The sequence below is a fragment of the Hyla sarda genome, chromosome 12 (assembly GCF_029499605.1).
Source record: "Hyla sarda isolate aHylSar1 chromosome 12, aHylSar1.hap1, whole genome shotgun sequence".
Classification (NCBI taxonomy): Eukaryota; Metazoa; Chordata; class Amphibia; order Anura; family Hylidae; genus Hyla; species Hyla sarda.
The window spans coordinates 816,435-831,181 of NC_079200.1; the positions used below are offsets into that span (position 1 = coordinate 816,435).

The 14,747-nt window shown below is 48.5% G+C and overlaps 1 protein-coding gene across 1 annotated transcript in view; it reads left to right on the forward strand.

The window, feature by feature from the left end:
* LOC130296900 (alpha-N-acetylgalactosaminide alpha-2,6-sialyltransferase 2-like) overlaps positions 1 to 14,747 on the forward strand; it is a 166,601-nt gene that overhangs the window by 109,002 nt on the left and 42,852 nt on the right. Inside the window, exon 3 of the mRNA XM_056548945.1 lies at positions 13,166 to 13,331. Coding sequence (XP_056404920.1) covers positions 13,166 to 13,331 — 166 coding nt within the window. The remainder of the gene's footprint in view (positions 1 to 13,165; positions 13,332 to 14,747) is intronic.

Genomic DNA, 14,747 nt, shown 5'->3' on the forward strand with positions numbered 1-14,747 from the left:
TTTGTTGGTGGTTTGACACATATTTATTATATTTATTATTTTGGGTGGGGAAATGCAACCGGATCAGTTTTTAGTTATTATTGTTATTATTATTACTGTAAGTATTATTATTATTGTAGAGTGTTTAGTAGTTGTTGTTATTATAGCGGTGTGTTTGGTGAGAATGAGGCTGGACCAGAAGATACTTGGTTGGACATTTTTGGACTAATATGGACTCATTTTTGTATATATTATACAGGTGTATGTTGTTTGTATTATTGTTATGGTGATGTTTATTCTTTTTGTAATGTTTTATATTTTTTAATAAAAGATCTACAGGATATAACTCAGGATCAGTACAGGATAAGTAATGTAATGTATGTACACAGTGATCTCACCAGCAGAATAGTGAGTACAGCTCTGGAGTATAATACAGGATATAACTCAGGATCAGTACAGGATAAGTAATGTATGTACACAGTGACCTCACCAGCAGAATAGTGAGTACAGCTCTGGAGTATAATACAGGATATAACTCAGGATCAGTACAGGATAAGTAATGTAATGTATGTACACAGTGATCTCACCAGCAGAATAGTGAGTACAGCTCTGGAGTATAATACAGGATATAACTCAGGATCAGTACAGGATAAGTAATGTAATGTATGTACACAGTGATCTCACCAGCAGAATAGTGAGTACAGCTCTGGAGTGCTGACCAATTAGTTGCGGGTGTGGTCGTGCTTCAGCTGTGCTGTGTGTCTGCTGTGTCTCCTGAGCTCCAGGGATTTCCACCTGTTCCACCTGGGGCCTGCTTCCTCCTCCCCAGGGAGGGAGTGGGTTCCCAGGCATGAGTGAGGGAGGTGAGGCCCAGGCTTCTGCTCCTCGGAATAGGCCGCAGGGGAGCAGTAGAAGCCAGCAAGCGGCCTGTACATCGGAGGATTTGGGGGTGAGGCGTTCTACTAGGAGTCACAGCAATGCTGCTCCAACTCCCCCCACAGAGGTGAGAAGCTGCAAGGCTGGATCCTCCTCGGAAAAGCTGGGTGCAGCCAGCGGAAAGCTGGGTTTGTCTGGAAGAAGGCAGAGTGCTCACGGAGGTGAAGCCGACCTCAGTGAGGAAGGCTGGGGAGTGCTGAGGACCCGGGAGTCTATTTCCACCTATACCTCCCGGGTAAAAAGTCACCTCCGTGAGTATGAAGACGCCTGTAAGGCCATCAGGAGGCTCCGAGAGGAACTGCGCTGTGCCCGTGCCAGGGCTAAGGTAACTCCAAAAAGGAAAAAGACGGAGATCCAGGGGCAGATAAAGAGACTTATGGCTGAAATACAAGTTTTGGAGGAGAGGAGAGCAGCATTACTGGAGAAGAGTGGTCCATTTAAAGAGAAACTGGAAAATGAGGAGCGCTTCAGGGTGAAAGAAGAAGATAAAAATAAAAGGTTGATGGGGCTGCAACCTGAGAGCCAGGTGGATGATGTGGAGGAGATGGAGGAAGAACAACAGCCAGATCCACATGGTGGCCTGCGGCAACAGCAGCAGGCCCCGTACAGTGGGCCCCCTGCACAGCAACCAGCAGTATCACCTGCCGACTCAGGGGAGGACAGTGACAGCAGCTACCAGGGAGGGGCGCTAATGGCCCAGATCCGCATGCTGGAATCCCCAGTGTGTCCTCAGAACCTGATGTTTGGAGATGAGCTCCCAAATGAGGCACCTGGGGGTAAGAAAAAGAAGACCAAGCCAAAGCAGCAAGAAGTGGTGAGTTACATCTACACCCCCCTCCCTGTATACCCTGAGTCGGCCGCAGGGTCAGCTCATTGTGCAAGCCCCGTTACCCAGCCCAGCCCGTGTTCTGTGGTGGACTCGGTGCAAAGGTGCGGGGAGAGTACAGATACTAAAAGGGCGCAGAGCTCCATGCCTGTTTGCAGTAGCAGGGATGGAGCAGAGATGGCATCGGCCGAAAGGCCGTACAGTGAGGGCGGCCCAGCGGTGGGCAGAGGGGCAGACTCCGGTGCTGTAGTTCGCTCCCCTGTGGGAGAGGGGGGTGACTCAGTGCCGGAGGTAGCAAAGGGCATAACGGACACTCCCAAAAGTGAAGAAAAACGTTTGTTTTGTATTGGTGCCGCTGATCCCATTGATCAGCGGCGCCATGAAAAGACTGGAGATGATGCTGATGAGGCGGAGGGCACTAATAAGAACAGGGCTGGGGCCTCCTCTAGACCGGGCAAGCATGCTGCCCGGTCCCTTAAAGGGCCAGCGGAGGTTGTCCCAGCCCTAGTGCCCCGTGATGCTGAGGCCGGATTATCTGTTTCTGGTCCAGCCAGTGTGAATGAGAAGGTAAATGGGGGTACGGGGTGTATGACTGGGGAGCGGATGGAGGTTAATATTATTGGAGAAGGTGATTTTGCTGTTGCTGAAATTAGGGGTGGTGATGGGACTACAGATGATGTTATTGCAAACAATGTTGTTGGGGGAAGTGCTAATGTTGTTATTGGGGGTGGTGGGGATGTTGTCATTAGAAGTGGTGTAGGTGTAGGGTCTGGTCCGGTTGCCCCCCCAGTGGTGACAGACCATAGGAGTTATGCCAATGTCACTGCTGGGGGAAGTAGAATACTTTCCTCGTCTCCTGACTCTAGGGACGGTTTATTGCAGCGACGTCTCCTGGAGGCTCTGAAAAAGGGGGAAAGGTCGATTAATGTAGAGGGTAGAGCAGTTGATCTGTCCTTCTGGATAGAGAGACACGGTCTCTCTGCCTTCCGAGAGGAAAGAGGGGGCGATACTGTGTGGTCCCTCCCAACAGCCGGGGCAGGTAGTAACCGTAGGAATGTGGTCCGTCTTCGGTGGCAGGGCGAAGATATGTGTCCTTCAAGGACCAAAGTGGTTGAGCTCTTGCTAAAGATGGGCTTCAAGGCAGTTGATATCTTTGCCTTGATACATCCCTACGGTGCTCCTGAATTCGATATCAGTTTTGTTCGGCCAGAGGGGCTTGAGCTTTTCTGGTCGAATTATGAATTGGTAAAGAATGAGCCCCGCTGGCGAGACTTTGCCGTACAGGCATTGTCTCGTCAAAACGAAATCAAGAGAGTGACCGTTTTGACCCGTAACGAATCACTCTCTTGTGTTGACATCATCACCTGGTTAGGACGGTATGGCGAGGTAATGGGGGTCCCGCAGAAGAACAGGGACGAGTTTGGCATCTGGTCAGGAGCCTGGACGTTTCTGGTAAAACTTAAACGTTCAGGAAATACAGTTACCCATATTCCATCCTCTGCCTTTCTCGGCAGGGATCGTATCCAGATTTTCTACCGGGGTCAGCCGAAGCTCTGTCACAGATGTGGTGACCCCACACACTTCAGTGCAAACTGTACGGTGCAGAAATGTGCCTTGTGTGGGGGTGTAGGCCATCTTGCCACATCTTGTGCAGAGATTAGGTGTCACCTGTGTGGTGACTTAGGTCACCCATTCAGTCGTTGTCCTTGTTCTTTCGCTAATGCAGTCTTGTCCCCAGCGGGTGAAGATCACGAGCCGGAATCTGCTGGGGAGGGGACTAGCAGGGGTGGAGGAACTGAGGGGTCAGTGAGGAACAGCAAGAGAAAGACACCAGCCCAACTAAGACGTCTTGATAAACGCCAAAGGGATAGGGTGATGGGGAAAGCCCGGGTTACTGGGACGACCTCTCATTCTGTCCCAGAGGCCAACCTTGCTGCTGAGACCCTGAGGGATGGCGAGCTGAATGAGGAGGTCAGGAGGATCCAGAATGAGGAAGGTGCCATCTCCTCAGATAGCGTGGAGGAGGATGATGGGGGATGGCAGAAGGAGACACGAAAGCGGGGTACAAGTAAAAAAAAAAAGGGAGATTTAAGATCTTCTCCCACCCTGGTCCAGGTGCCAAAGGAAGGCAAAACTGACTCCCCTCTGGTTGGCCTTTCCAATCGATTCCGACCCCTCAGGGACATCTCCTCCTCTTCTTCGGAAGGGGAGGATGAGGGGGAGGTGGCAGAGGGGCTTCCAGGGGGCGCCGAGTCCTCTTCCCCTGGGGAGGTTATGTCCTCGGGGGAAGGGACTGGCCTAGAATCCGGAGACGAGGAAAGTAAAACGACGTCTGGTGAGATGGACACTTCCATTTCTCTAAAGAGGGTGAAGAGTTCTTCTGATGTGGAGGGTGAGAAGGGGAGTGGGAAAAAGAAAGCTGTTTAACTCAATCACCCTTGATGGCGGCACCCTCTCCGTTGACGCTGGCGTCCATTAATGTCGCCAGCATTAAGTCAGATACAGCTCGTTTTGCTGCCTATGATTTTTTTGCCCATATTAATGCTGATATTTTATTTTTGCAGGAGACCAGGCTTACAGATATGTCATCTATCTACAAGGCTAAAAGAGAGTGGAGGAATGGGCCCTCCTACTGGTCTCTTGGGGCCGAGCCGTATAGCGGAGTGGCGGTCCTTTTTACCGCAGCGGTAGAATGCCGACGGGTTATCGAGTTAGAAATGGGGAGGTGCCTGATCTTAGATGTCCTCATGAGGGGACAAGAACTTCGCCTTATTAACATCTACGGCCCACAGTCTAAGTGGGACCGGAAGTGCCTCTTTATGAGGATCAAGCCCTATCTTTTTACAAGTCGGCAGGTGGTCTTTGGAGGGGACTTCAATGCTGTCACGAGGCCCCAAGATAGGGGAGGTTCCAGAGACAAGCTGACTTATGATAGCGTCGCCCTTAATAGCATAGCGAGTGAGGCTCGCCTGGTGGATGTCCACATCCGGCACACCCCAGGCCACGCGGGATTCACCTATCATAGGGGTAGTTGTAGGTCTAGGATAGACAGGTTTTATTTAAAGGAGGAAGCCGTCTCTTCAGCAGTGTCTGTTGTTGAGGTGGAGTTCTCCGATCACTGTTTCATTTTGTTTTCTCTGAATGTCACAGAGACCCCCCGGATGGGCAGAGGCTATTGGAAGCTGAATTCGTCTCTCTTGGAAGAAGCGGAGATAAGACAGTCCTTTGAGGATTTTCTTCAGAGCCAGGTACCATTGCTGGGCCTTTGTAACAGTAAGTCAGAGTGGTGGGAGATCTTCAAGGAAAGGGTTGCGAGATTCTTCCGCCAGCTCTCGGGCCTCAGAAGCCTAAACAGGTACCGCTTGTACCAGGGCCTGAGGAAGAAACTTGAGAACCTTGTCTCGACTGGAGGTAGCCGAGAGGATATCTCCAGAGTGAAGTCCTTGTTGATGAAGTGCCAGTACGATAGGCACGCATCTTTGGTTTTTGAGAGGGATTACGGGAAGTACCGCTCGCCCGACCCTTACAGAAACTGCAAGATGTCAGTGAGTAGTAAAGTGGTCTCAGGACTGATTGATAGTACGGGATCCTTGAAAAGGTCCAGATCAGGGATCCTGGAGGTCGTCAGATCCTTCTACTCGCACCTCTTGGGAAGGAAGGATCTAGATCGAGATAAGGTATCAGCTTTCTTGGCTGAAACCATCCCTGAACCAGGAGTAGACCCCTCTCTTGACGTTTTGACAGAGATGATCCGGGAAGAGGAAGTCAGGATGGCTATTGATGGGCTTGCCCTCAAGAAGTCACCCGGTCCGGATGGCTTAACATCTGAGTTCTATAAGACCTTTAAGGACCCTTTGGTTCCCCTCTTGACTGCGGTTTTTAATGAGTGTCTATCCTCGGGCACTTTGCCAAAGTCAATGAGGAGGTCAGCGCTGATCATCCTGTCAAAGGGTAAAGACCCGTCCCACATTGAGAATTGGCGTCCCATAGCACTTCTCAATGCGGACAGAAAGATTCTGGCAAAAGTGCTGTTTAACCGGCTGGTGGAGTTTGCACCCCGGCTCCTTTCGGGGGCTCAGCATTGCTCTGTTCCGGGCCGCAGTACATTTAGTGCTGTGCTCAGTGTCCGAGAGGCTGTGGAGCAGGGTAGGGCTGGCCACTGGAAGGGGTACTTGCTGTCCTTGGATCAGGCAAAAGCGTTTGATCGGGTTAACCATGAGTACCTCTGGTCTGTCCTTCTGAGATATGGCCTGCCGGGGGGTTTTGTTGATTGGCTTAAGACCTTGTATGTAGGGGCAGAGAGTTTCCCGCTTGTGAATGGTTGGATTGGCCGCTCTTTTGAGGTTGGGTCTGGTGTCCGTCAGGGTTGTCCTTTGAGCCCTTTGCTGTACGTGTTTGCAATCGATCCTTTCCTTAGAAGGATTGATTGTGGACCGTTGGCGGGGGTGAGAATGGACCTGGCAGTGCCGGATTCGGCTCTGAGGGCGGTAGCGTACGCTGATGATATCACCGTGTTTGTCTCCTCACAAGAGGAGGGCAGATGGGTGATGTCAGAGGTGGACCGCTACTCGGAGGTATCCGGGTCCAAGATCAATCAGGATAAGTGTGAGAGTCTCTGGCTGGGAGGGGGAGATCCTGATTTTAACCTCCCGGACGCCCTTCCAGAGCCCCAGGAATCCGCAAAGGTCCTCGGCATCGAATTTGGTCACGGGGATTACCCCAAACAAAACTGGGACAGCAGGCTTAAGATCGCCGCTCAGAAGGTGGATCAGTGGAAGGGTTGGTCTTTGACCCTCCGGGAAAGGGTTAACCTGATGAAAACTTTCCTGCTCCCTTTGCTGATATATCTGGGCAGTGTATGCATGTTGCCAGAACCTCTTTGGACCCGGGTCTACAGTGTGTTCTTCCAAATGTTATGGGGGAATAGACTGAACCTAGTGAAGAGGGAGGTTACTTACCGTACAAGGAGACTAGGGGGGTTGTGTATGGTCAACCCCGTGGTATTCCTAGTGAATACCTTTCTTAAGACCAATATAGCAAACCTCTGGTCAGAGAGGGCTCCTCCGTGGGTATCCTCCTGTAGGGGATGGTTTTGGCCTTTCTTCCAGGAATGGGAGACAGGAGGGCAAGTGAAGGATCTTCGCACACCACACGGGCATCTCCCGGCTTACGCTACCCCGGTTCTGAAGGTTATTCGTCGGTGGGGTCTGGGGATGTGGGAGATTAGGACTCTGTCGAGGAAATTCCTTGACAAGAGGGTCCTGTCTTCTCATTTCCAGAGGCCATTGGCGCTCAAGGACTGCCCAAGTCGGGATCTGGAGGTGGGTTTAGAGCTTTTGAATTCTATCAGGATCCCCTTGAAGTTTTGGGACTTGACTTGGCGCAGCTTCCATGGGAAACTGTGTGTGAGGGACAATCTGAAGTGCAGGAGCTCTGATGACCGGGGATGTCCCCGCGAGGAGTGTGGAGGCATGCTGGAAAGCATGGAGCATTTTCTGCTTCATTTTCCCTTTAACACAGAGGTTTACAACAGGGTGGGCGCTTCCATTGGTTGGCCTCGGCTGGCCAGTCTCTCCTATGCGGAATGGGCCTATGGGGCATTCAGAAACCTTGGAGGCTGGGACCGGTGCACTTTATTCCTAGTCAGCTCAGTGGTCAGGTATTACACGTGGAACGCACGGTGTTTAGTGTCGACGCAGCGTAAAATCCTCCCTGTGGGTGAGGTGGTTAGGAACATTCTTGGTGACCTGGTGAAGGTGCGTTCTCTGGAGTACGAGAGGCTGGGTGCTAGCAGGGCCTCTCGTCTGTGGAGGGGCTCTGCCTTTAAAGTGCCTTAGCCTGTCGTCTCCCCCTGGTGGTGGGCTGATGCTGGCACATGAGTCTTTTTGTTTTGTGCTGTAGATATATGGTGATATAGGGCTTGCAGGCACTGAACTTGAGCTTTAGGGGTTTGTGTGATTGAAAAGCCTTATCGTTGTTTGTTGTTTGGTTTGTATAGTTTGTATTATTTTGTATATATTTGTTTTGTTTGTACATTTATGTATATGTGTATATATGTATATATATTGTATTTTTTTTTTTAGGGGTTGTGTTGTGTTGGGGTTTAGTGTTAGGTTGGGTGGTGGGTAGATGGGGGGAGGGGGGATTCTGTGTGGGACTTTTTATTTAAAAAAATAAATAAGTAAAATCCTGGACTGGTTCATGGACGTCTGTTATCATGTACTGGGGGCATGGGATGCGGGACCAGCTCAGGGCCAAAAAATAAATAAAATAAAAAAATAAAAAATTTGTATATTCTGTTTTTCTGTTTGCGGTGTTTGTTGGTGGTTTGACACATATTTATTATTTTGGGTGGTGAAATGCAACCGGACCAGTTTTTAGTTATTATTGTTGTTATTATTATTACTGTAAGTATTATTATTATTGTAGAGTATTTAGTAGTTGTTGTTATTATAGCGGTGTGTTTGGTGAGAATGAGGCTGGACCAGAAGATACTTGGTTGGACATTTTTGGACTAATATGGACTCATTATTGTATATATTATACAGGTGTATGTTGTTTGTATTATTGTTATGGTGATGTTCGTTCTTTTTGTAATGTTTTATATTTTTTAATAAAAGATCTACAGGATATAACTCATCCTGGAGGTCGTCAGATCCTTCTACTCGCACCTCTTGGGAAGGAAGGATCTAGATCGAGATAAGGTGTCAGCTTTCTTGGCTGAAACCATCCCTGAACCAGGAGTAGACCCCTCTCTTGACGTTTTGACAGAGATGATCCGGGAAGAGGAAGTCAGGATGGCGATTGATGGGCTTGCCCTCAAGAAGTCACCCGGTCCGGATGGCTTAACATCTGAGTTCTATAAGACCTTTAAGGACCCTTTGGTTCCCCTCTTGACTGCGGTTTTTAATGAGTGTCTATCCTCGGGCACTCTGCCAAAGTCAATGAGGAGGTCAGCGCTGATCATCCTGTCAAAGGGTAAAGACCCGTCCCACATTGAGAATTGGCGTCCCATAGCACTTCTCAATGCGGACAGAAAGATTCTGGCAAAAGTGCTGTTTAACCGGCTGGTGGAGTTTGCACTCCGGCTCCTTTCGGGGGCTCAGCATTGCTCTGTTCCGGGCCGCAGTACATTCAGTGCTGTGCTCAGTGTCCGAGAGGCTGTGGAGCAGGGTAGGGCTGGCCACTGGAAGGGGTACTTGCTGTCCTTGGATCAGGCAAAAGCGTTTGATCGGGTTAACCATGAGTACCTCTGGTCTGTCCTTCTGAGATATGGCCAGCCATGGGGTTTTGTTGATTGGCTTAAGACTTTGTATGTAGGGGCAGAGAGTTTCCCGCTTGTGAATGGTTGGATTGGCCGCTCTTTTGAGGTTGGGTCTGGTGTCCGTCAGGGTTGTCCTTTGAGCCCTTTGCTGTACGTGTTTGCAATCGATCCTTTCCTTAGAAGAATTGATTGTGGACCGTTGGCGGGGGTGAGAATGGACCTGGCGGTGCCGGATTCGGCTCTGAGGGTGGTAGCGTACGCTGATGATATCACCGTGTTTGTCTCCTCACAAGAGGAGGGCAGATGGGTGATGTCAGAGGTGGACCGCTACTCGGAGGTATCCGGGTCCAAGATCAATCAGGATAAGTGTGAGAGTCTCTGGCTGGGAGGGGGAGATCCTGATTTTAATCTCCCGGACGCCCTTCCAGAGCCCCAGGAATCCGCAAAAGTCCTCGGCATCGAATTTGGTCAAGGGGATTACCCCAAACAAAACTGGGACAGCAGGCTTAAGATCGCCGCTCAGAAGGTGGATCAGTGGAAGGGTTGGTCTTTGACCCTCCGGGAAAGGGTTAACCTGATGAAAACTTTCCTGCTCCCTTTGCTGATATATCTGGGCAGTGTATGTATGTTGCCAGAACCTCTTTGGACCCGGGTCTACAGTGTGTTCTTCCAAATGTTATGGGGGAATAGACTGAACCTAGTGAAGAGGGAGGTTACTTACCGTACGAGGAGACTAGGGGGGTTGTGTATGGTCAACCCTGTGGTGTTCCTAGTGAATACCTTTCTTAAGACCAATATAGCAAACCTCTGGTCAGAGAGGGCTCCTCCGTGGGTATCCTCCTGTAGGGGATGGTTTTGGCCTTTCTTCCAGGAATGGGAGACAGGAGGGCAAGTGAGGATCTTCGCACACCACACGGGCATCTCCCGGCTTACGCTACCCCGGCTCTGAAGGTTATTCGTTGGTGGGGTCCGGGGATGTGGGAGATTAGGACTCTGTGGATGAAATTCCTTGACAAGAGGGTCCTGTCTTCTCATTTCCAGAGGCCATTGGCGCTCAAGGACTGCCCAAGTCGGGATCTGGAGGTGGGTTTAGAGCTTTTGAATTCTATCAGGATCCCCTTGAAGTTTTGGGACTTGACTTGGCGCTGCTTCCATGGGAAACTGTGTGTGAGGGACAATCTGAAGTGCAGGAGCTCTGATGACCGGGGATGTCCCCGCGAGGAGTGTGGAAGCATGCTGGAAAGCATGGAGCATTTTCTGCTTCATTGTCCCTTTAACACAGAGGTTTATAACAGGGTGGGCGCTTCCATTGGTTAGCCTCGGCTGGCCAGTCTCTCCTATGCGGAATGGGCCTATGGGGCATTCAGAAACCTTGGAGGCTGGGACCGGTGCACTTTATTCCTAGTCAGCTCAGTGGTCAGGTATTACACGTGGAACGCACTGTGTTTAGTGTCGACGCAGCGTAAAATCCTCCCTGTGGGTGAGGTGGTTAGGAACATTCTTGGTGACCTGGTGAAGGTGCGTTCTCTGGAGTACGAGAGGCTGGGTGCTGGCAGGGCCTCTCGTCTGTGGAGGGGCTCTGCCTTTAAAGTGCCTTAGCCTGTTGTCTCCCCCTGGTGGTGGGCTGATGCTGGCACATTAGTCTTTTTGTTTTGTGCTGTAGATATATGGTAATATAGGGCTTGCAGGCACTGAACTTGAGCTTTAGGGGTTTGTGTGATTGAAAAGCCTTATTGTTGTTTGTTGTTTGGTTTGTATAGTTTGTATTATTTTGCATATATTTGTTTTGTTTGTACATTTATGTATATGTGAAAATATGTATATATATTGTTTTTTTTTCTAGGGGTTGTGTTGTGTTGGGGTTTAGTGTTAGGTTGGGTGGTGGGTAGATGGGGGAGGGGGGTTTCTGTGTGGGACCTTTTATTATAAAAAAAAAAAAAATCCTGGACTGGTTCATGGACGTCTGTTATCATGTACTGGGGGCATGGGATGCGGGACCAGCTCAGGGCCAAAAAAAAAAAACATTGTATATTCTGTTTTTCTGTTTGCGGTGTTTGTTGGTGGTTTGACACATATTTATTATATTTATTATTTTGGGTGGGGAAATGCAACCGGACCAGTTTTTAGTTATTATTGTTGTTATTATTATTACTGTAAGTATTATTATTATTGTAGAGTGTTTAGTAGTTGTTGTTATTATAGCGGTGTGTTTGGTGAGAATGAGGCTGGACCAGAAGATACTTGGTTGGACATTTTTGGTCTAATATGGACTCATTTTTGTATATATTATACAGGTGTATGTTGTTTGTATTATTGTTATGGTGATGTTCGTTCTTTTTGTAATGTTTTATATTTTTTAATGAAAGATCTACAGGATATAACTCAGGATCAGTACAGGATAAGTAATGTAATGTATGTACACAGTGACCTCACCAGCAGAATAGTGAGTACAGCTCTGAAGTATAATACAGGATATAACTCAGGATCAGTACAGGATAAGTAATGTAATGTATGTACACAGTGACCTCACCAGCAGAATAGTGAGTACAGCTCTGGAGTATAATACAGGATATAACTCAGGATCAGTACAGGATAAGTAATGTAATGTATGTACACAGTGACCTCACCAGCAGAATAGTGAATACAGCTCTGGAGTATAATACAGGATATAACTCGGGATCAGTACAGGATAAGTAATGTAATGTATGTACACAGTGACCTCACCAGCAGAATAGTGAGTGCAGCTCTGGAGTATAATACAGGATATAACTCAGGATCAGTACAGGATCAGTAATGTAATGTATGTACACAGTGATCTCACCAGCAGAATAGTGAGTACAGCTCTGGAGTATAATACAGGATATAACTCAGGATCAGTACAGGATAAGTAATGTAATGTATGTACACAGTGACCTCACCAGCAGAATAGCGAGTACAGCTCTGGAGTGCTGACCAATTAGTTGCGGGTGTGGTCGTGCTTCAGCTGTGCTGTGTGTCTGCTGTGTCTCCTGAGCTCCAGGGATTTCCATCTGTTCCACCTGGGGCCTGCTTCCTCCTCCCCAGGGAGGGAGTGGGTTTCCAGGCATGAGTGAGGGAGGCGAGGCCCAGGCTTCTGCTCCTCGGAATAGGCCGCAGGGGAGCAGTAGAAGCCAGCAAGCGGCCGGAACATCGGAGGATTTGGGGGTGAGGCGTTCTACCAGGAGTCACAGCAATGCTGCTCCAACTCCCCCCACAGAGGCGAGAAGCTCCAAGGTGGGATCCTCCTTGGGAAAGCTGGGTGCAGCCAGCGGAAAGCTGGGTTCGTCCGGAAGAAGGCAGAGTACTCACGGAGGTGAAGCCGACCTCAGTGAAGAAGGCTGGGGAGTGCTGAGGACCCGGGAGTCTATTTCCACCTATACCTCCCGGGTAAAAAGTCACCTCACACACACACGCGCAGCCCTCCATACACACACGCGCGCAGCCTTCCATACACACACGCGCGCAGCCTTCCATACACACACGCGCGCAGCCCTCCATACACACACGCGCGCAGCCCTCCATACACACACGCGCGCAGCCTTCCATACACATAGCCCCCATCCCCATGAGTAAATACAGACTGCCCGGTGTGCCCGATGGCCAGTCCGGCCCTGATTTTGACTCTCCTATACATGCTGTGCAGCGTCGGCTCTGCTATGCGGCAGGAAGTTTCGTCTAAGGGAGAATCGTCCCAGGGATGACTGAGTTTTGTACGGGGAGTTTCGGATGAGGGAGAAGGGATTTGTGGCTGAAGGATGATGGCGATTGGTGTGAGGGAGGAGGTGGGACGCTGTTTTGCCTGACACATGACGGAGTTACAACTGATGATGTCCTAAAATGGACGCCGTACAAGAGATTCTTTATAGTCACAGCATGGAGGACTGTGGAGCAGAGTGCAGATCCACTCAGTAGGACTTTAGTTCTAGGTGGAGTGCTGGGATTGACCATACTGGATTGTTGTTCTCCGGCTCCCACGAAATCCACTTTGCTCTGATCTTATCTTGACCACACCATAGGGTCCATGTGGCCACATTTAACGTTCTTCCCTTAAATGGGCAGAGTCAGAGAGCTTTGAAGTCTTGGATTGTTCTAGAAGTTTTGGAAAACTCTAATTAATCAATGTGTTCTTCACGTCTCTACAGAAATGTCCAAACCGCACCAGAGACAAGCTCCGGGGGGAGGAATTCAAGGATATGTATCTGGAGAAGATTCCAGTCCTGCAGTGGAAGAAACACGCCCAAGAGTTGGAGTACCAAAGGCTGAGGAAATACAGCGGAGCCCAAGGCTGGAAGGAGGTGACCTGGGAGAGTAAGTGACATTATACCATGATGACCTTCTCTGTCTACAACAGTCCTAGGGCCCAAGGGTCCATAACGTGAGTGAGATGGTCATGGATGGACATCTATAGCATTTCCCCCAGTGCATTCAGATTTACGGTTCTAGAAATGGTGACAAACCGCACCAGATGCCCCAGGGATGGACAGTCCTTGGGCCAAGGTCACAGTGTAGGGCAAAGCTACAAAGGATTAAACATTTTTTAACAACACCGCTTTGCCCTCAGTATGGCTGACTTCATGGCTGTCTTTATGTGTTGGCATTAGCTGTTGGTATTAGCCATTGGTATTGGTTGGTATTAGCTGTTGGTATTGTTGGTATTAGCTGTTGGTATTGTTGGTATTAGCCATTGGTATTGGTTGGCATTAGCTGTTGGTATTGGTTGGTATTAGCTGTTGGTATTGTTGGTATTAGCTGTTGGTATTGTTGGTATTAGCCATTGGTATTGGTTGGTATTAGCTGTTGGTATTGTTGATATTAGCTATTAGTATTGTTGGTATTAGCTGTTGGTATTGTTGGTATTAGCTGTTAATATTGGTTGGTATTAGCTGTTGGTATTGTTGGTATTAGCTGTTGGTATTGTTGGTATTAGCTGTTGGTATTGTTGGTATTAGCTGTTGGTATTGGTTGGTATTAGCTGTTGGTATGGTTGGTATTAGCTGTTGGTAGGGTTGGTATTAGCTGTTGCTATTGGTTGGTATTAGCTGTTAATATTGGTTGGTATGAGCCATTGGTATTGGTTGCTATTAGCTGTTGGTATTGGTTGGTATTAGCTGTTGGTATTGTTGGTATTAGCTGTTGGTATTGGTTGGTATTAGCTGTTGGTATTGGTTGGTATTAGCTGTTGGTATTGTTGGTATTAGCTGTTGGTATTGTTGGTATTAGCTGTTAATATTGGTTGCTATTAGCTGTTGGTATTGGTTAGTATTAGCTGTTGGTATTGTTGTTATTAGCTGTTAATAATGGTTGGTATTAGCTGTTGGTATTGTTGGTATTAGCTGTTGGTATTGTTGGTATTAGCCATTGGTATTGGTTGGTATTAGCTGTTGGTATTGTTGGTATTAGCTGTTAATATTGGTTGGTATTAGCTGTTGGTATTGGTTGGTATTAGCTGTTGGTATGGTTGGTATTAGCTGTTGGTATTGTTGGTATTAGCTGTTAATATTGGTTGGTATTAGCTGTTGGTATTGTTGGTATTAGCTGTTGGTATTGTTGGTATTAGCTGTTGGTATTGTTGGTATTAGCTGTTGGTATTGGTTGGTATTAGCTGTTGGTATGGTTGGTATTAGCTGTTGGTAGGGTTGGTATTAGCTGTTGCTATTGGTTGGTATTAGCTGTTAATATTGGTTGGTATGAGCCATTGGTATTGGTTGCTATTAGCTGTTGGTA